This window comes from Mixophyes fleayi, chromosome 4 (assembly GCF_038048845.1).
Source record: "Mixophyes fleayi isolate aMixFle1 chromosome 4, aMixFle1.hap1, whole genome shotgun sequence".
NCBI classification, from domain to species: domain Eukaryota; kingdom Metazoa; phylum Chordata; class Amphibia; order Anura; family Limnodynastidae; genus Mixophyes; species Mixophyes fleayi.
In genome coordinates, this window is record NC_134405.1 from 330,754,681 (window position 1) to 330,777,048 (window position 22,368).

Below are 22,368 nucleotides of genomic sequence, written 5' to 3' on the forward strand. Positions count from 1 at the left end.
TCCCCAGCACAGCATGAGATATAGCAGGACAGAGGACCACCTAACACACCCTCCCTCTACCCTGATCAATGCCTGAGTGAAGATGGCGGCGACTAGCAGGGAATTTATAGGATCCGAGTATCGCGAGATCAGACAGCGGGATTATGACTCAGAGCCTCGGTTTCAGTTTTACAATTGGCGGGAATACCTGGATCTGTCTCAGATCCGGCTCGGATCGGCAACGTTCAGGTGGGCTCGGATTTCAGATATCCGAGCCCGCTCATCTCTAATATAGCGCCACTAATTCCGCAGCGCTGTACAGAGAACTCACTCACATCAGTCCCTGCCCCATTGGGGCTTACAGTCTAAATTCCCTAACACACATACAAAGACAGAGAGAGAGAGAGAGAGAGAGAGACAGACTACGGTCAATTGTTTTACTAGCAGAAATTGACCGGGTTGCAAATAGATCTTTAATTAGATATTGTTGTGTTTTGGGTGGGCTGGTGGGGATAATGTCCAATACGTCTTATTGGAGGTCTTTCATGATTAAGTTTCATATAGTGCTACATAAAACAAACATTTTTAAATTTTAGGTTATTTTTCTTTGTTTTTGTTCCTTTGTCACTGTCTCTGGATAAATCTTTAGTTGCTCTTTAACTTTAATACACGATGCACCAGTATAGATGCGCAAAAGATCTAATCAACCCACTTTAGACAATGCCTTCCTTATATATTAGAGAGACCTGGCTCACCAATTGACCTTTAACCCCTGGCAAAAAGCTTGACGTAAGTTTCCGACAAGGTCGTCCTGAGTGAATTTAAATAATAATAAAAAATGAACAATTCTGAATGACTGGAAATGGAGACAGAATGTGAAATATAACTTCTATCAGGTCTCTAATTAAACGTCTTCACAGTAACGGTAAAGTGATTATCTTAGTGAGCTGCATATTGTGAAATCTTTGCAGTAATGAGGGAAAATAGGACGTTTCTGTACTTTTATTACCAAATTATTAAATTTGTTTTAGTGCTTAGAAATGGCTATTACCAGATGCACTCAATTTATCAGTGAATTCTCCATCAGCGACTCTCTAGATAACACTTTTTGTTGTTTTCTTTTCTTTGCCAAGTGTCAAAGTTGTAACAAGCGTTTGGAAGTCTCTTCCTGTTTTCTTGATCCCTGGTGTCCACCTACTAATTTATTGTCACTGGTGCCCCCTAGTGAAGAAGAGGAGGAACTGGCATAGACATGATTACACAGAGTCTGACGATGGGACGAAACCGGTCCAAGCTGGGACGAGGACCTTTGTACGACAACTACGAGCGAGGACCTTCCCAAGGTACGTAGAGCGTTGCCATCATACAAGGTCGTAGATTGGGGTGTTGGTGAGCTCTGCACCTGATTGGTAAACCCAGTCACCGAATGGGACAATTACATAAAAAAATCAAAAATATTACCAAAATAAATGCTGTCACCAGTAGCATCAGTTCACTTTCCTTTTCTATATTCTGTATTCGCTCGCTGTGGGTTACGGCGCCCCGTTGCGGGTTACAGCGCCCGCACCCTGTTGCGTAAAGTGATCTTTAGCTGGACCGTGATTACATCGTCCAGACCTGTCTACTAATTTCTTGCCCTGATATTTTCGCAGCGCCGATGAGATACTCTTGCGGATGAACGGCAGCCAGCTGACGCAGCGGTACTTGGAGAAGCATGGCTTTAATCTTCCAATCATGGTGCCACAGCTGGACGACCTGGGGCTCAGACTACCGCCACCCAAGTTCTCCGTCATGGACGTGGAGCGCTATGTCGGTAAGGATATAGCTTCGTTCAATAAGGTGTCGATATTTCCTGTTTTAGAAGTAAGTTGCGTTTGCAGACGAATGATTTGTACACCGTTTATTTATTACCATTTATTTATGTAGCATCAGAATATTCTACAGCGCATTATTCTGCATGTTTTATACTGACCTTCTGTGGAAAATAAAAATTTTATTCAATGGAATAAGATCTTTTTGTTGCTAAATGATGTAGTGACAGAATTCTGACGTGCGAAAACGTTTGAGTAAGGCTTCGCCCAGAAGGACTGGTTTACATCCATAAGAGTGCTAAAAATGTGTATAAATTGACGCACAAACGGTTTATACTCTTGTAGACGGGAGGTGTGTAGTGAAGGTGCCAGCTGATTGGACCGCCGTTGTCCAATCGACTTCCACTTTTGCAACACGCCTCCTGTCCATTGCAGAATAAAACTCCTCCTAAAGCCTCTAGGGTAGACTGGACTAGAAGTAAATGCTAGATACACCGTGCCAAAGTGTAACTAAACAATGTTTGTGCAAAATCCACCCTTTGGGTCTATTTTTTAAAAAAATGTACCGTCTGGCAGACTGGGGGCTTTTTCGCACGGTCATTCTCTTTTATTGGGCTCCCATACATGGGAAAATATATTGCTGGTAACTCTGTCTGGTGATACAAAGTCCCCGGTGTGGTGTCTTTGGGACAGATGTGAGCCATGTCTGAGATATAATTAGACGGCGTTATCTGAACCGTACATTATGTGAGAACCGTCTCTGCCGGCTTGTGGGACTTCTATAGGATTAATCTGCAATATGTTCCTCCCCTCACTCTGCGTTTTTACCGAGGTTCAAGAGACAGACTTTTTAATCTGTGTTTGGCTGCGTTCCCACTGCAATTTGGCCTCGCTTATTAAGTCTGCAATAGGATTCTGCACCGTACTTGTTTATCTGTATTTTATTGATGTAATTATTTGAAACTCCAGTACGGTTTCTGGCGTGCTTGTAGGAAGAGCAGCAGATGGCATGATGCCCCTTGGGTGCAGAGACACGCGTGTTGATGTGTTCAGTCTGAGTTGTGTTGCAGATCGGGTAGTCGTGCCTGCTGACGGCTCTGCGCAGGGTGATCGGTGGAGAATATGGAAATGAGGTCTCTGCTGTATCCACGCCGGACATCTTTGTTGCTTTGAATAATCCTGTTTTGTGTTCTTCTGTCGTGGATTTGTTTCAACCAGTGTCTCTGTTTTCCTTGACAACTTGTAAGTTGTCAGAGTGTAACGAGAAGGCTTGGCACAGCTTTGTGCATTCATATTACTAGACTGCCTACTGTAAGTGGCAGCTTGTCCATTTTACGAAGTTGGGCATTTCCGTCTATTTAACAAAAACCTTTGCCCAATGTTCACCTGTATCAAACATCCAAGTGTTCGAGAGCGCAATGTGTGCGTTGACTTTTTATTTGTGTTTGGCCAATGATAGGCTCTCACTATTGCACTCATTAAAATACCAATGAACCTAAAATGCAAATTACAACAAACATTCATTTGGCCTTAATTTTATCTGAGAACTAGAAGATGTGGTTTTGGGTTGAAGTTCAGAGAGTTAAATCATTGTTGACCTGATCCACGGGGACCCCGGCTCACAGCTTCTGGCTGAGCCGGTGTGAACGGTGGACTGTCTTATTCTCACGAATGGGGGGGAGGCATTGACACCTGGGCAGGACAAGCAGCAGGGTAGAAGAGGGAGGGGGGACTGTTACAGCCAAGGTGTACAGTACCGTGGATATGCCGAAGGTGCGCGTTTCATGTTTTGTATTTGAAATCCTTGAAAATGTGGCTTTAGGTGGCGTTATCATTCAATCCGTCGTGTAGCAATTTTAACTGAATATTACACAATTTATTTTATTTGACATAATATTGTGTTTCAGGTTTTGGTTGTTTCCTTCTATATATCTTTCTCAGGTCTTCTTGGACTCTCTCCAGCTCTGGTATTCCCTTAAAGGGGAACTGTCTCCAAAATTGAAAACCTTTAACCTAATGGGAAAAAATCCCCCACTATGTAATGAGCTTCTACTGACAGGATTACCTGTGTTTAGAATTTGGACTAGACAGCTGCTTGTCTGATTTATATAAAGTCCTATTTAGAGTATCATCACCATTTATTTATATAGCGCCACTAATTCCGCAGCGCTGTACAGAGAACTCACTCACATCAGTCCCTGCCCCATTGGAGCTTACAGTCTAAATTCCCTAACACACAGACAGAGAGAGAGAGACTAGGGTCAATTTGATAGCAACCAATTAACCTACCAGTATGTTTTTGGAGTGTGGGAGGAAACCGGAGCACCCAGAGGAAACCCACACAAACACGGGGAAAACATATGGTTTATAAAAGAAACTTATTTTATATCCCTTTTTTTTTAAAATTTTATTAGATTAAATATTGACTCAAATTCAAAAATGTATTTTGTTTAATGCATATGTTATGTTTTTTGCAATTTTATTTATTGTTTCCATTTAAAACTACCCCTTACCCGGGCTATACAAAATTCTTATCCTCTAAATGAAAGCCAATGAGTCTATTAAGTTAAATAATTTTCCAGCATTGATTTATTTAACCCTTTCTCCGCAGGTGGAGACAAGATCATCGATGTCATTGACGTGGCGAGACAAGCGGACAGCAAGATGAAGCTGCGGAACTTTGTGAAATACTTCATGAACCCCGACCGACCCAAAGTATTAAACGTCATCAGCCTGGAGTTCTCCGACACCAAGTGCGTTATTGGCTAAACGCGCATTAAAATAATGTTTGTTTGTTATGTTCTCTGCAACTAGTTTCAGCGGGGAGGAGGGAGCGGAGACTTTAGAGGTGCTAATGGATTTGCCCGTGCTATGGATTATGGGAGTTATAGTCTGCTGTCACAGTTATTGTACAGAGTACTATGTGCAATGACTGTGGCAGCAGACTACAACTCCCATAATCCATTGCAGCTGCAATGTCCCTATGGGCAACGCATTTTGAAATGGTACAAAGTCGGAACACTGACTGGGATTCAAAGAAAACTCTTGGACATAACATAGCTTTATTACAGATAATATTGAAAGAGAGAGTTATCCTTAACATATAAAATGTGTTTATTTTTTACATGCCAAACAGACTTTGGCCTCTTGACCCACCAACAAAAAAGTGTCCTGATATGTAATGACTGGCTGGGCAGTAGTTTGTCTCTCTGACATGTGCGCTCCAGACCAGTAGATGGCGCTCTAGTTTGCAACCCATTGTACTTTGGCGGTATCTCCCAATCGCTGCTTGCCATGCTTTTGGTCCTAGTTTACTACGTCCGTTAATTGGACTTATCGTGTCTTGTCATTTCAGGATGGCGGAGCTGGTTAAAGTGCCAGACATCAGTAAAAAACTGTCTTGGGTAGAGAACTACTGGCCTGACGACTCGGTCTTCACCAAGCCATTTGTTCAAAAGTATTGCCTGATGGGAGTGGAGGACAGCTACACTGACTTTCACATAGACTTCGGTGGCACTTCCGTCTGGTATCACGTCCTGTGGGTAAGTCGCCGTACCGCTAGATGGGCCTATAATAAGAATTCTGTTCATCCCATTTACAGCTGCAAGCAGCTAGTTCTGAAACTGGAAGAATTTTTTTTTATTTATTACTGCAAAGCTTTTAATAAATTAACTTGCACAGTGTATAGCTGCAATAAGTTTGGCCTTTTTATACATTTTATTTTAATTTAGAACGGGTAATGACCCAGATAAGCTAGAACTTCTCTCGTACAATGACGAATGGTATATTATTATAAAATAAATAGTATAAGACCCAGCAGGCGCTCTAACAACCTGAACACACCTCCTGCCTGGTCATGTGGCTGACAGCAGCCTATCGGATGATACCAGCTCAGTTTCCTTCTTTACATTGAGCTCCAGCAGTGGAGCGCGTCCTAGGACAGAAACTGAAGCACTCTGAGCCTGTTCTGTGATTGGCTGATAGCATTCAAGACTAGGACAGGAATTAAACTCTGATTGGCTGATGGAATTTGGTGCAATAGAGCAAAATAACATGCTTTAGGTTGGTAGCGCTCCGTTGTCCGACTGAACTGCTCAGTACCCCCCGTCGGTAACGGGGCACTAGGTCACCATGATCCTTATGGCAGCTATTTTACCGGTGGAAATTTTAGATCTAGTTACACAGTTGAGAAATAACTTTTTTTCTTGGATAACTGGCTCAAGTGGAAACTGTTTTTTTTTTGTGCTCTAGGGGGAAAAGATTTTCTACTTGATAAAGCCCACGGATGAAAACCTGGCACTGTATGAATCGTGGAGCTCTTCGGTTACCCAAAGCGAGGAGTTTTTCGGGGACAAAGTGGACAACTGTTACAAGTGTGTGGTGAAACAGGGGCACACGCTCTTTGTCCCAACAGGTAAAGAGATTTTCTGGTGTTTTTTTGCTGATTTGCTGCATCCTTGTTTCATTGTTTTTGGCTTAGGTTGGAATCTGTACGTTCAGTGAATTCCACAGAACGATTCCCTCATTGACAGATGTTCGAGTCCTCTGTTTAGGATCTGCTGTAATCCCTGAATTTTATAGAAGATGGCAGCACAGATATCTGCTCGATATGGATAAAGTCTGTTCCTTGTCAGACACCAAAAGAAAACATTTACTTAACCCTCCGTCTTTATCAATTGTCTATAGGACCTAGTCAGGATTAGGCTGGGTACATATTACACAAAATTTCTCCTGATTCCATTTAGTAGTTGGTAAAATCGTTAACTATAAGTCCCGATCAGCAGCCGGTTCCTGTGTACACAGTAAACACGATTTACCTTCAGGTCTGTGCTCTTCATCTGTCATAACCATCGGCTGAAGAGCTGGAGACTCTGCACATGCCATAGAGATCTATGGACACTGTCGGTCCTGAATGCTTACGCACTGCAGAATTGGAACGACATCGTTTAAAAATGAAACGATGATATGTACTTTGTAATGATATTATTTCATCGTTGGAGGGTACACACTAATGCGGTATCGGGCTGAGCACTCGTTTATCGGTTGTTTGGCCTGATTGGCTGAAAACCCTGTAGTGGGTACTCGGCCTTCGACTACATTAGTTATTTTGAATGTGATTGGTCACAGGTTAATAATTGCTGTCTCCCTGTATGACTTGTTCTTGTCTTTCAAAGCACGGGGCACCTCTGTCAGCTGAGAGCACGGCACGTGTAGCCAGCCTCATAGTGGACTGGCTGTTGCAGAAGCGCAGCGCAACAGTGCCAGAGGTCACCCAAGTACATTCAAGGTTTTTCTGACTTACCCTTGTTTCGTTGCAGGCTGGATTCACGCTGTCCTCACGTCTCAGGATTGCATGGCCTTTGGTGGGAATTTTCTGCACAACCTAAACATTGGCATGCAGCTCAGGTGAGTCTGCGTCTAGTTATATTGTCAAGTAGAGTAACTATACCTACCCCACGCTGGAGGCTTCTGTAGTTCAGATTCCCTGACACCGGCTGGGCGACAGAACGCCCCCCCCCCCCTCCCCCTTCCCCTTCCCGTGCTTTAACTAGAGACTGCCGGGTCTCCTTTTAAATCCATATTTTAGTAACTCTGCAGTTACCTGACCAAGATAAATCTCTTATCCCGCAGGTGTTATGAGATGGAAAAAAGACTCAAGACTCCGGATCTCTTCAAGTTCCCTTTTTTTGAGGCTATTTGTTGGTTTGTGGCCAAAAACCTACTTGAAACTTTGAAAGGTAAATTCTTCCCCCTTTTCCTGTACAGCTTACACCTCTACGAATATTGCCTGACCTGATTTTTAGTCATCGATTCTCCCTGGTTATCAGCGAGACGTCCACCATTGAGATCTACACATAAGAAGATGATTTGCAAATAAAAAAAAAATTCTGCTGTTTCATGGGGTAAACACAACTGTTAAGATTTCCCTGTATCACTAAGAGTTCATTTTGTTTGTCCCCTGGTGTCACAACATTATTCCAACACAGCACAAACATTACAGTAGCTGCGGCTGGAAGCCAAGTTCTCTTGTAGTGAATGGAGAGAAATGTCAGAGCTAAGACCCCACATTGTGACACTAACATGAGACTGGTCAGTTAGATGGGTTTTTGTGTAATCCGTCTGTTACTGAAACAGCAGACATATAACATATTGAAACTCTGCAATAAAATCCCCACAAATCACCCAAAAAAATATGAGTGTTCATAGTCCTTTCCATAAACACATTTTTAGTCAGATTTTAACGCAAATAAGTAATTTTCAAAAACAATTCTAACGTGCTTTATTTCCATCAGTAGGAGTCTGAAAACTAATTTGCAGTTTGTCTTATGAACTAGGGAGTTTTGCATTTTCAGAAGTTTGGTCCCTGCTGCTCCATGTATTCGTCGTATGTCCCTTGTCAAATCTGATTGGCTGTTACTTTCCATCCTTTTAGAGCTAAGAGAAGATGGTTTCCATCCTCCGAACTATTTAAAGCACGGCGTGAAAGCGCTAATTACTGCTCTGAAGAGCTGGATGAAGAAAGAAGTGAGTGTCATTTTTGGGGTGCAACGTTTTGAAGGACCGGGGTGTATAAAAGAGCCCTACGCTTCTATGGGACCAGTTTGTGTCTTCCTGATGCTCCCTCTCCTCTCTTTCTCCAGTCTGTAGCCGAACACGCGTTTGAAATCCCAGAGAACATCCGACCCGGGAATCTTATTAAAGAGCTATCGAAAGTGATCCGCACTGTTGAGGTAAGAACATTGCACAGAAGCGTTTCTATAAAAGCACCGACCGTCGTCTTACGGTGTCGGCCACGTTCTACGGACATTTTATACTTAACAGAGATGCTTGATTATTGGATAAGGACCTGCCTGCTTAGAAGTTTTATCGCCTCCGTGATATACAAAAAAGAAAAAGCGTAATAAAGGGATAGTTAAGGAAAAAAATTAAAATAATGTAAAGCGCAAGTATGTTATAAATGATGGCAAAGCCTGTATGTTTCTGAGATAGGACACATGAAATAACCCAAGTGTTTGTGCGTGAATTCCGTTGTTGCCTTTAGGAAGCTGCAAGTAGCCATAAGGTCGTCTTGTATGGCTTGAGTACATTGTAGAGGCTTCGGTTTGATTTATTGGTAATTTTCTAAGTATTCTGACTGTTTGTTTTGAAGGGAATTAACTGACCTGATTTTAATTTCCTTTTATTTTATACTGCTTAAGTATTGCCTTGTGCAAGGTGTCCTTTGCAGTTTATTATGGATGAGGAAGGAAATACTCCTTCACACTTTATTGCCCCTGTTTTATCATGGAAGATGTGGAATTAAAGTACATAGGATTTTTTTCTATTTTTTAGCGGTTCAGTGTGTAAAGTCCATCCCATTACATGGAGCGATGCAAGTTACACAAACGTTGGTTTTTGTTTCCTCTCTTGTCCTTGTTTTCCATTGCAGTTTAATTTTATCAGCATTGTGTTTTCCTCACTAATTCATCCCAAAGGTCACAGGATTGTGTTTTTCGATCTATGGTGTTAAACTGGTAACAGAATGTTGGGAGAATTCCCCCCTCCCCCCACAAGGACTATATAAAGGTGCAGACGTACGGCAACGAGCATCCAAATAATTTGTTACCAAACTGGGTGTCATGGGGATCTCACAGGGGTGCCGCGGCCGGTGGTAAACAAGGTGGGGGACTACTTGGTAACTATTTTGGCTTAGGGATGCCTTGAAAAAATGGAGACCCTAAGGGTGCCTCGAATGGGGAAAGTTTGGGATCCATTGATCTAAACATTGAAAACGCAAAAAAATTAGCAAAACTTCAATTGATTTGTTATGCCTTATTCAGCCTGCACAGTGCATTTTCCTCCATAGTGAATAAGTAACGTTTCTACTGTTCCTTAAATACTCGCCTGTTCCCAGCTCTCAATGCAGACTATCGTTATTATATTGCATATCTGCGGTTCATTTAAACGTGCATTTTCTAGCCCAAACCCCATTGTGTGAACACCCAGATGTTCCCTGCGATATTTCCAGATGCTGCCAATCATACAGGAAGTGTTTCCATTCTAGAACTATGTTGTGTTCTGTCATTATACAGGACGGTTACTGCAGAATCTACCGTGCAATATCTCATAGCATAACTCTGCAGAATATCATCGTCTCTATCTCAAACCAATATGCTGAAACAGAAAGTGTTTATTGACTGATCTGCTTCCTGTGTTATCAGGGGATCTTTAAATTCAATTAGGTAATGCAGAGAGTATCTCAGGACCACGTAGTCCCTGCAGATTAGACGTGCTGCTTCAGTCCTACAGAGACTGAGAGATCTGTCATCTTTGTGAAATCCGCTTTCATTCTATAGACAGCAAACCGCAGTATCGCACTAAGTGTGGTGATGTTGTTGTACTCATGGGTTTTGCTTATCAAATATTTTAGATATTTTTGCAAAAACGAGATCCTGTAACGGCAGCGCGGCCGTTTCTACAGCTACCGACGTTGTCATTATCGCAGTGCGGATGTGTAGTGGTTCTGAATTCAGGTGAAAGCGCTTTGCAATGGACACCAGCATACAGTCTATTCTATTTGAAATAACAGTAAAGCTTATTTTAAACTAATCCATTTTTTAGCCAATTCTGAAATAAGGAAAAAACTTTATTTTATTCTAGATTGTATAAACATTAAACCTAATATAATGCATGTGTGATAAGTGTTAGTATATAGTACATGAGTGGCTTTATAAAGCCCGTTCAGACGCAGAGATGTCTGATCACATGTCTCTAATTTCGGCTCACCTGGTTGTTCAGATTCGTTAGTCTGTATGCGCTGGATTTAAGGGACGATCGTTGTTTTGTATTTTGTGCATTGCAATGTATATTATTATTTTTTTATTACGTATATCATATTCACTTGGGCGCGTTTGCCCAAACACACAACACGTATTTCTGGAGTGGTTAAGAACCTCTGCACCAGATTATAATTATTCCACCATGAATTAGAATGAGCATTACAAGGCTGGATCCGGCCCGAGTGCTGACTGGCTGGATCCCACAAGACACCGTAATGGTGGTCCCGCGTACGGTCAGGTCAGTCATCGGCCAGGTTCATTTTCCGACCGTCCCGTTCATCTCATGATCCGCTTGTGTTTTTGGGTCTACACGTGCTGCAGCATTGCAGCCCAATGTCCCTGTGGTTTTGGCCACAAATTGTTGCTGATAATCCGATTTGAGATTGATTGGATGATTATCGGTAATGTTGGAAGCGTTGTTGGTGGATGAGTTATTGGCTTTTCCGTGCTGTCGTCTTTTTTTGACCTCTGTGAACCCTGCTTAGCCGATTGGGTCTCCGCTGGTTTGGCCACTTTAAATATGAGTCAAAAGCGTGCACTGACACTCTGCCTTGTGGCCGGGTGCTCGGATTGGCCACTGTGAGGCACATTTATATAGTACGCTTTGGTTTGGTTTTTTTTTTAGAAGAGGTTTCATTTAAACCTAAATGTATCTTTTAAAAAAATAAAAATATACTGTGAGTAACTTCTGTTTTTGCCTCACAGGAAGAGGGGAGCAAGCCAGTCAAATCTCAGGGAATCCACGGGCTGTGCCCACTCTCCCGATCCTCGCACGAGAAGTCATCCAGGCGGAAAGCAAGACAGCTGCGGGACCAGTCCAATAAAGCCCCCTCGAACCTCGACATCCTGGAGCATCACACCAGGGAGGTGCTGAAAAGGTTGGAAATGTCTCCGTGGGAAGAGGTTAGTATGCGCTTTACTCCAGTAACGGAAACTGCACCCACTCCTAGAAGTCTCCCGCGCTCAGTGGGTAGATCTGAAGAAGCCTGTGTATCCTCCATGTGCGTTCTTCTAGACTTTGTGGTGTGTTTCCCCCAGTAACTATGAATTTCGTGCTTTTTATCTACAGATATAGCAACCAGCCGTGGTGGGCCACACGGATATACCATAAGACAAAAAACCGTGAATTTTTAATAGCTCACTAATACTGTTTTTTTTGTTTAAAATTTACCTGTTATTAGTTGTTTATTAAATGATGAATGTATAATAATGCTGTTTTTTTGCAGGAGTATATTGTTGTTTCTGTGAAATTGTATTTTATATTTTACTGGCGGAGCCTTGAATTTACTATAGTGCAGTTATTGATGCCTTTTGTCCAATAATCCCCTTATATTCTCCCGGAGCCCTCCTGTCAGTCTTATTCATACCTGTTAATCCTTTCCCAATGCAAGTGCTTGGAGGCGTGGCCTAGTGGCAAAGGGTGGTCATGGCAGGTCCAAAAAGATGACAGAAAGCAGGTAAATGGGAGTTAATCGCTCACATGACTGCTCATCACCTGTCATACACATTCTCCAGTATTAGGCACAACTAAGTCAAGCTTTGAAGTTAGAGTGCCTAGAACCCAGCGCCCTACGTCATCCTAGTTGAACGCCCAGCTCGCTGAGAACAATAAACTGGACGGCTTGCTGTGCCCTGGGGTTTAATCCTTTGGTCTCTCTCCTCAGGACGTAGGCACTTACAAGTTGAATATGAAATTTAACAAGTCGCTACAACCCTCTTCGACCGTGCCAGAGAGGAAAATGATGGACAATGACATCCGCCTGCTGCTGTCTAACGGAAGGATAATAAGGTACTTGATAACATGTATATGTATGGGGCAAACGCAGGATTTGTAGTGGCGGCTTACCACACCACCAGTGGGCGTGACCAGCATCCATGGGGGTGTGGCTATAATATTAGACAGTGTTTGGCTGCTCTCCAACTCTTCCTATCCCCATAATCTACATGGGCAATGCTGCGTGCACTACTGTTAGGTGCACACAGCTCTCTCTTTTCAAGCAGAGCAGTGTGAAGTGGGGGCTGGGTCCAGCCACCTCAATTATACAGTGCCCCAGGCTTGGAGGGGGGTTCCCTGGCACCAGAGAACCCCCCCTTGGTTTGCCTATGATTTAATCGGATATAACTGTGTGCCATGTAAAAGGTAGGACAGTAATGTAAACAACTCTGCTCATAAAGACTTGGCTGAAATGCACAGGACAAGATTAGGGGTAAAAGTTATAGAGGGTGAATTTAATAAATTAGTCGTCAGAAAACCCCTTTAACAAACAGTTACTGAATAGTGTCTAGTTACTTTCTAAGCCGATCTCTATTGTAGAATGATTATGAATAAACATACATGACATATAATAGCACTGATCATTAATAAATGTTTAATGCATCGTAGTAGTGTATTACCATGCAGTAGCTTTATGGATCTTTCACCAATGTGCTCTGCTGTACACAGAGATAAGAGACAGCCGTTCACTGACCGGAGCCTCTACACGGCCGACAGCGAGGACGAAGACGACCGGGGGAGGTCGAAAAAAACAAAGGACATCAAAACGGAGAAGCCGTGCCCCAGCCCGGAGACGGACGACAAGGAGGAAATTCAGAAACCACTAAATAGTAGGTCTTGCCCAAAAAGGGTCCACGTTCGTTCTTAACATTACTGTCGAAGGATTTCAGTGTTGATCGGTTCTAATTGTTTTTTTTTTTTGTTTTTTTTTCTTTCTGTTCAGTGTTTTTTGAAAGTGTCAAATCGGAGCTCAGGAACGGAACCTCAGAATATTCCGATATTTCCGATTCTGAAGGGTCCAGCGCCAGTTGCACTAACCAGGTACGTTTATCTAATAGCTTGTCGTCTTTGTGTGTTTGTGTCTTTGTGTGTTTGTGTCTTTGTGTCTTTGTATTATGGTTATAAAGTGCTGGAGGTAGTTGCAGAGGACTCTATAGCTATTCAGCTGTCGGTCTCTGGGGAAGCCCTGTATTTTCATTGGTGGTACTCCCCTTTTACGACGCTGGAAATCCTGACAATACTTACCCCGGCAGGATTACAACGAAGACCGCATCGCCGACTCACTGGAAATACAGCTCGAAAATGCAGACTTTACTGAATTCTGGCAGCGTCCGATGACGTCCGATTTAAGAGACACTCTGTACAGGCAGCGCCTCCTTAAATTAGTACCTTAAGAACTCGGATGACAGTCTGTCTCTTCAGTGTGACGTCATCGGACGCTGCCGGGTTCTTCAGCTGCCACAATTTGGTAAAGTCTGCGTCTCAAGCTGCCTGTGTTTCCAGTGAGTCGGCGATCCGGTCTATGCTGTAATACTGCTGGGGTAAGTAGTTGGGATTTCCAGCATCGTTCTATAGTACCCAACACATTTCAAATGGCTGCAAATTCCCCACTTTCCGAAACCAGCTTGGGGATAATTTAACGACCTTTGTGTCTCTCTCGCTCTCCATCTGTATCTCTGTCCTTCACCGCATTGCTAGGGGTTAATGATGTCAGCATATTATAGTGTAGGAAAAAATTGTTCACCATTCCTTCATGTGAAGAAATAGGATCAATTAGGATCAATATTTATTTTTTTTTGTTTGTTAATAATTAAAGGTCATTACATATTTTCATGATCTCCATTTCCCCTCTCCACCGCCGTCCCATGGTAATGGTGTTACCAGTAATGTTCTCGGCTGTTCTGGGAATTCTAAAAGTGTAAACCATATAGATTTTTATTTTTTAAAGGCAAGTTTCTAGAGCTCCATCTAGTGGATACTTTTTTTAATTGGATTTTTTTTTTTTTTTTTATATCCATTCAACGTTTATTTTGAAATCCGGTAAAACCATGTTACTGTACAGTGGCCTGAGTGTTTCTCACAGCACCTTTCTTTTGGATCCAGCAGAAAAACTCCTCGGAGGATTCGGACAGCTCGAGTGACGAGCAGACAGAGGACCACACTGCAAGTGTGAAGGACGAAGACACGGGGTCAACCTGCGACGACGACCGCTACTGGTCCCCTAGCGAAAGGCCACAGAAAAGGTTAGATAACTTAATTTTTGCGTGTATTTTTTGCCTTAAGTCACATGGCTGGAGTAAAACAATTAAAACGGGTGTGGTCCTTGTTTTAATATCTCATTAATGGGTTAAATTAAAATAAATAATCCCGCCGAGCTCGGCTCTCCTGCCGCAGGAAGTGACGGATGTTTTTGCCTCTTGTAGGGAATGTCCGAGCTCGACTAGCATGGAGGAGGACGCAATCGAGGGCATGCTCTCTATGGCGGCTTTGCACTACTCTTCTCGATCGCCCGCGGAGGCAAAGAGCACAGGCTACAATCTGGATCACATATACCCTCAGCTGCACATCAAATTGTCTCAGGAGAAGCTGGATTCCGAAGAGCCGCGGTCGCCCAGCAACGGTGAGGATTTGTGTCCTGAACGTTCCGTGTGAGCGCCGACGGGGTCTGTCTTTATAAACCGGCTGAGACTGAACCTCTGCCCTGGAGAATGTTTATGCGAAACGTGAGTTGGTGAAATAACGAATTCCAAAAACGCTTGTGTTTTCTCAGGTCACCATGGGAAAGACGACGCGGGGCTGACTACTTCAGGATGGATCAGTCCAGTGGGTTCTTCATACAGTTCCAGTCCTCAGGTGAGACTAGCGGAAGTGTTTACTATCCAATTTTATCTTCTTGAAAGGGTTAATTTTGTAAAAAATCAAGCATGTGCCTCATCCTATTGGCCACTGCGTAAAGTCAACCCTAACTTTTTTTCTTAGTATTTGTCTAATCTAGATAATAAGACACACATCTGTAATGATATTCATGTTGCATACATTTTCCTAGCATCTATAAAGGTGTTATTAGCTCTGCTTTCTGAGTTCCTTATTTCAGTCTTGTCCCATAATCCCCCTTCTCTCCTCCCAAAACTCTTTATCAATCCTTTTTGCATGTTGTACCAACAACACAAGTGGCTTATTGACGAGGCAGATGTGAGATTTTTGAGGGTGTGGCATGATTCATTTAGGGGGTGTGGCCAGGTCCAGAAAGAGAAGGTAGATATGAACCGTAGATGTTTCCATGGTTTAATCTTTTATAATCTTTGCCACATTTTTTTTCCCGCCCTCTGATAAATACAATTCATTTTGGATCTTTAAAAATGTTGTGTACATCCCGCCCACCTCCCTCACTGCAAAGACCAATGTCAAAATTTCAACTTATTGCCGACCATTTCTGTCTTCCCGCAGGATTACTGTAACTCTGTAAAAGCTCAGAGGCGGGAATATTCTACGGAGGCCAGCAGGGACCCTCACAAGATTAAACGCTATTCTGAAAGCGATGGCTGGGACTCCCCCAGGTACCAACCTGAGAAGTATGACCAGGAGTCCAGCTTGAGTCCCGGGGACTGTCATTTGAGTGAAGGAAGCCTGAGTCCGGACAGGATATACGGCGACACCTCGCCAACTGTACCCCTGCACCCTACAAAGAGACCCGCCTCCAACCCACCCCCTATTAGTAACCAGGCAACAAAAGGTATGTAGAGTCCACATGTCATTGAAGGTCGTCACTCTGTTATTGACACCTTTTAAATATTGGTTTAAACTATCATATTAAGGTGAACTGCTATTTTTTAGCTTGCGTGTAGAGACTATAAAAACGCACATACAGACAACATATGACATGCTTGCAGGTGTGTGCACACTTCTTTATATCGCAATTTCAGCGTTATTTAAAATGGCTTCAAATATGCAGTGACTGGGCCACTTGTGCAAGTAAAAATGTCTAAAATTCATATATACACAAATATTTAAAAAGTTCTTTAAGGTCCATCTTACTAAAAGACCTCCCCCCCTGACACACACAAAAAAAAAAAAATCAGTTGGATAAACTAAAAAAATAAAAGCCCAATTGATACCACAATGATTTGGAATCTATTTTATTTTTCTCTGCTCATTTATAGATGAAAACGAGATCTAACCATTTTACAGAGAGCTACAATATTGCTGCAACAGTATAGAAAATTATCCGTTTACTTAGCTGTGTGCCAGGTTTTATGGGAGGGAGAGGGGGGCAGTAAAGCTTAGACTACTTTCTTTACAAAATAAATTTATACATGGCAGCAGTAATTCCTACTATTACATTTTCTGTTTCATTATCATATTAAAGATCACTAATATTTTGTTAAAAAGGACAAATGCACTTCTCCACCAGGCATAGTTTTTATATAAACATAAATGTCAAGGGTTGTTATAAAAAAAAAATATATATATATTTAAATTTTTTTATTATTATTTTTTTTTATTCATATTTTTGTTTTGTCTAAGCGGAAAAATTCTAAAATAAAAATACCTGATTTTAGAAAATATATAAGTAGGTGGTACAAAAATGTGTTTGTGGTTTTTTTTTTTTCCAGAAAAGTGGAAAAAGTAAATCTCTAGTTATAGGTGGCACTCAAGGATTTGTTGCTCGGTTGAAGTTTTAAAAGTCCATTTTATTACAAGAATTCCAACGTTTCAGTTAGAGAATAACTTTCGTCCGGGATAGCTTAACAGTAAAACTAAAGTGATCTGTATATAAAGACCTGTTGCTCACTCACCCAGGTGAACAAATTAACGGAGAACAATCCTCCACAATGTGGACGTGTGATTAGAACATCTGTGAAAAGGAGAATGGGAATAGGTGTTGCTTGAATCATATTATGTGATACAGAAAACTTTATGCATAAATGTAAACGTGAAGGTAGATAAAGCAGAAGTGCACTAGTATTAACTGTGTTAAAAGAATATATGAAAAGAGCAGTGAAAATAAAACTGTTGGATGTAAAAAAAAAAATCATATAAGTAGGGGATATAAAAGTAGTAATAAAAAAAAAATCTATTAAATTATATTTCTTTACTTTTTTTTAAAATAGAAATAATTTGCAAAAGCCTTGACATTTATAATGCTTCAGTACTTTATTGCAAAAATGTACCACATAGGAATACAAATCTGATTTATTATAGATTTATATTTATTTATTTTTTTTCTGATTTTTTCTTGGATTGTGACTACTTAGAGGATGCTTTTATTATGCTACCTAACATCCTTTTTTTTTTTTTTTTTTTTTTTTCATTTTTATTAATACTTTCAGGTAAACGGCCAAAGAAGGGCATGGCAACGGCCAAACAACGGCTTGGCAAAATCTTAAAGCTCAACAGGCATGATCATGCACGCTTCTTTGTTTGATGTCGTACATTTCTTGCTTTTTTTTTCATGCATACAACAGTATTGAAGAAAGTGTAGGCCTGGAGCCTTTTGCGTTTCTTCTACCAAGGGTGGAACTACAAGTACCACACCAAACACTGCCTGATGAACAAAGACATTTTTTAATGGTGTTTGTTTTTGTTTTTGTTTTTTTAAAGCTTTCACTGTGCCACACCTACTCAGCAATAACCGGAGGAGAATTGTCCAATCGGAGTTTTTGCGTGGTAGTTGGAGCCCTATTAACTTTGAGATTGGAATATAATTTGCTCTTCTGATTATTTTTTTTTGATTTTTTTTTTTTTCTGAATTTATTTTTCTTTGTGCAGCTGGGGGTGGTGCAGGAGGAGGGCACGTGGGTGCTTGTGGGGGGGAAATGTTCAATAATTTATTGCAAACAGATTTTTAAATGATTTTTGGGTTTTTTTTGCTTCTAGAAAATCATTTGGGCTTTTTTAAATTATTTATTTCAGATATTGTGTTTTGTAGGACCTTTTTTTTATAAATTTTTGGATTTTAAGCAATGTGAAGTTTATTTTTTATTTTTATTATGTATTTTTGTGTCTGTTTTTGTGTGGTGAAAGGGAGGGCCACAAATTTTGGGAAGATTTACTGCTTTCTTTTTACTTGATATTCAGGATGTAGTCTTAAACAGGGATTTGATGCATTGTTTTATTTTATTTGTTTTGTAAATTAAGACATTAATATGAAATCTATTTTATTTTTGTTATGTTTGAATTTTTATTTTCCGCATTTTTTTTTTCTTTCTCCTTGCTTGATTTACCTTTTTATAAACCTATGTAAGCTATTGGCAGTGTCACAGCCAAGATAAAGTAAACACTGTATTTTATTAATAGGTGGGAGTCGATCTTTTTCTGGAGGTCCTTCCATGCTCTTCCTGGAAGATATAAGGGCTAAGCTAATTATGACATTTGAGGTTTTTGCTTTTTACCAGTTTTTAGTACACTATTGATTTTGTTTTTTTAAATCCTAGCTTCTCCCAGCATTGAGAGACAACAGTTTGGTGCTAGAAAGAGAGATGATGTTTTTTCGGTCACAGAAGCTGTTTTAAATTATCAGCGTTACTTATTATTTTTTAAACTTTTTGATGTATGTGAACCATTGCAAGTACTGCTCCTTATAATCCTGCGGACTGGCTTGATACTAAAATGCAATGCTTTGAAACGGTCTGGCCTGGTAAACGCAGCTGATGTATTAGGAGGAAATTTTTATTTTTTTTCCCCTTGGCTTATCTTTGTGTTCCAATGTGAAAACTGTTTTTTGCTTATTTTTTTATTTAAAAAAGAAAAGAAAAAAAGCTTTAACTCAACGATAAAGACATTGCATCAAACAAAGCAGCCTTTCAAAAACAAACAAAAACACGTGGATCTCAGGGTAAATGAATTTGGAAGTTGGCAGAAAAGGTGCCAGGTACCTGCATTCAGGTTGTGTCAGCCCCCATCACCAATCTTCCATAGCCCCCCACCCCTACTTGGCATTAAAATGTTCCAGCATTGGCTCATGGAAGAAAAGGACTGTTATACTCCGAGCCTAGTTTTATTTGTAGAACGTTTTTCTTTTTGTATCGTGTGGTGTTTTATTTTTTTTATTTTTTTTCACGTTTTGATTGTTTTTGGTGTTTCTGTATATTTGTGCATCCACTCAGTCCCAGTTTCTGTGCCAGTCTCTGCAATTGCAAACAAATGCCAGTTTTGATTCTCTTGTACATAAAGCCGATTCTAGATTTTGTATTTCTTGTAATATAAAATTAAATATTTAACACTTTCCCCCTTTACTTTTATTTTATGCTTGTACTATAGCGATCTGTTTATTTTATTTTTGTCTGTTTTTAACATTTGAATTCAAGCAGATTTTGATGCTGCTAGTCACCACGTTAATTAAACCCAATAAGTAAATAGCCATTGAGTGCTTTCATGATCCCAAAAATTGGACAGTACTCTTCCTCTCCATGTTCCCCTTCCCCCCCCTATTTCGTTTTATAATCTTGTGCTTTGTATCTTATCCCAAACAAAACCTGTTGGAAATATCTATTCTATTCAGACGTAGACTGTGTTTTTAGACCTTTACATTGTGGAGCTGTTAGATTTATTTTTATTTATTTTTTTGGGTGCTTCATTTTGTACTGATGCAAATTCTTTTATATATTTACTTCTGTCTATCCTGGGTCTTTAAATTGTAGTTTATGACATTTGTTGATTTATTTATTTTTTCCAATCCCACCAATTTTGTACGAGCAAATATTTATATTTTATTTCTTGGATTTTCAAATAAAACCAAAAAATTCCATGCTCAGCAAAACATCATAGTGTCCAAGGGTTAGATACATCCATTCACGGAACGTGGCCTTCTGGATGCCAACTCCTTATTTTTAAAGTCAAGATTTCTGTGGGTAGGACCTTTTACAGTGTTAATCGGAGCCACTAAAAAAAACAAAGAAAAACAAGCAGACCGTATATAAAACCACAGCACAACCCTTGGACTACAAGTTGCCTCTGCAATTTAAAAAAAAAAAAGACCATTAAAATAATACTTCAAAGATCCAGACACAAATATCCTTAAATATTACATGATGAGTTTCTTTGGCGTTCCGGAGAAACAGATTTGCCAAGCTGTGTATTTTAATCGACCTTTCACCAATTGGAAGTGGTCATAAGGTGGGGATAGGGGAGATGGAGGCATTCCTCATTCTGCTTGTGCATCTGATCACGTAATAGTTAAAGAACGGAGGACGTTATGGAACGTTTGTTGTTTTTTTTTGTTTTTTTTTATAAATGATCTCGGGATTCTCAATTTTCTACAAACTATACCAAATGGGATTCTGCCTACAAACGTTTATAGCGATAACCTAAATGGACAGTTTTATCTAAGAGCGCGATTTATACTCTAGAACTTCTCCTTTTTTGAGTCTTTGCCCTTCATATGACTTTTTCTTATTGAGCTTCAAGGCTACTACAAAGCACCTCAGTTACCTACCTATGCAGCCTAAACGTGTCTACAAATGCCTACTTATACATTGCTACGTATGAGCCACAGAAGATGCTGTCCTAAGTTTCTGTATTTGTACAGAGCAGAGTACTTTTTTTTTTTTCCCCCCTCTCTTATCGTGAAAGTAAAATTGTCTCTTTGTAAGGGGCCAGAATTAAATCTACAGAGTGAGACTGGTCTATTTAAATTACTGTGTAAAGAAATGTGACGGATGAATTTTTAAAATCTTCAAAAAGTTGTGCAGCGGTACCAAGGGGTGTGATTGGGGAGGTCGGGACCAGCTCACTGTGTTTCTGAAATGACAATGTTGTTGTATGTGAACAGGATATGCAAAGACGTTTTAAGAAAATTGCCACAATCCATCGATGGGTCTATACTAACTACTCTGTCAAATTGTTTTTTAAATGCATATATTGGATTTTTAGAACATATTTTGTTGAAAATATGTACGAATCTGTCAGTGTACAGAAAATGTAAACGCTAGAGATAAAACCATAGCGTTGCCTGTAGAAACCATTTTGTTGGAGCCAATGTTTTTGTTTTGTTACCCAACGACTTTTCTGTACTATTTGTGAGAGATGACCATGTGTAAAGACAATGTGTAACCTCAATCATGACGTTTTTTTGGGGGTTTTTTTAAACGACCATGACCAAAAAACAACCAATTATGCTTGAGTGACACTTCTGCTAGGAGCCCAACCTTTAAACAGAGAACATGACGTTAACCGTGGCTGGTGAGTCGATTTTAGAAATGTTTTAATAGCGTAGTATATTTTGTCACTTCGCACCCCTGTTCGGTGGTCACTTCAGTATTGATCGACTTCTGTAAAAACCTAATGGTCTTTGTGCTGTAGACATAGAGAAGGGTCTTATTGATCGAGCTTTAAAGAGAAGTATTTAAAGTCTTGTGTTTTATACCTGTTGTCCTGTTCACCTGCAGGCAGGAATTACTGTACATAAATCTCCTGTTTGTATGTTTTCTACAGCGGCTCAAGGACCCCTGGGCATTACTTCTATGTGATTTTATTTTCTCACACTGTATCGGTCTTGAATTTCAATGAACTGTTGTACTTTCTTTTCTGTATATGTAGAGGATAGCGGATGAGTCCTCCTCTCACCAGATTCATGTACTCCTTTTTAGCTTTGGATATGTAAATATCAGATCTGTAAATAAGGGCTTGTTTGAGGAAAAAAAAAAACCCTGAATCACTTTTGTTGTGTTTTTTTTTGTTTTGTTTCTTTACTGGGATCCTCATCACTTATTTATATAGCGCCACTAATTACGCAGTGCTCTACAGGAAACTCACATTCGTCCCTGCACCAATAGAGCTTGCAGCCTAAATTTCCTAACCTACATATACACACACCTATAGACTAGGGTCAATTTTATAGTAGCCAATTAACCTACCAGTATGTGTTTGGAGTGTGGGAAGAAACCGGAGCACCCAGGCAAACTCCACACAGATAAGGACATGGTCGGGAAACGAACTCATGACCCCAGTGCTGCGGAGCAGAAGTGCTAACCACTAAGCAACCATG

General features: G+C 40.6%; 1 protein-coding gene across 2 annotated transcripts in view; it reads left to right on the plus strand.

The window, feature by feature from the left end:
- KDM7A (lysine demethylase 7A) overlaps positions 1 to 22,040 on the plus strand; it is a 58,831-nt gene extending 36,791 nt beyond the window's left edge. The window contains exons 3-20 of one of the 2 annotated variants that reach the window (XM_075210382.1): positions 1,205 to 1,322; positions 1,632 to 1,792; positions 4,402 to 4,543; positions 5,146 to 5,332; positions 6,042 to 6,204; positions 7,109 to 7,196; positions 7,422 to 7,528; positions 8,224 to 8,315; positions 8,432 to 8,521; positions 11,315 to 11,512; positions 12,274 to 12,398; positions 13,053 to 13,213; positions 13,327 to 13,424; positions 14,487 to 14,626; positions 14,807 to 15,003; positions 15,154 to 15,236; positions 15,831 to 16,116; positions 17,714 to 22,040. In XM_075210382.1, coding sequence (XP_075066483.1) covers positions 1,205 to 1,322; positions 1,632 to 1,792; positions 4,402 to 4,543; positions 5,146 to 5,332; positions 6,042 to 6,204; positions 7,109 to 7,196; positions 7,422 to 7,528; positions 8,224 to 8,315; positions 8,432 to 8,521; positions 11,315 to 11,512; positions 12,274 to 12,398; positions 13,053 to 13,213; positions 13,327 to 13,424; positions 14,487 to 14,626; positions 14,807 to 15,003; positions 15,154 to 15,236; positions 15,831 to 16,116; positions 17,714 to 17,808 — 2,531 coding nt within the window. In that variant the 3' untranslated portion in view covers positions 17,809 to 22,040. The remainder of the gene's footprint in view (positions 1 to 1,204; positions 1,323 to 1,631; positions 1,793 to 4,401; positions 4,544 to 5,145; positions 5,333 to 6,041; positions 6,205 to 7,108; positions 7,197 to 7,421; positions 7,529 to 8,223; positions 8,316 to 8,431; positions 8,522 to 11,314; positions 11,513 to 12,273; positions 12,399 to 13,052; positions 13,214 to 13,326; positions 13,425 to 14,486; positions 14,627 to 14,806; positions 15,004 to 15,153; positions 15,237 to 15,830; positions 16,117 to 17,713) is intronic. The other variant, XM_075210383.1, reaches the window with a different exon arrangement.
- Positions 22,041 to 22,368: the final 328 nt, after the last annotated feature.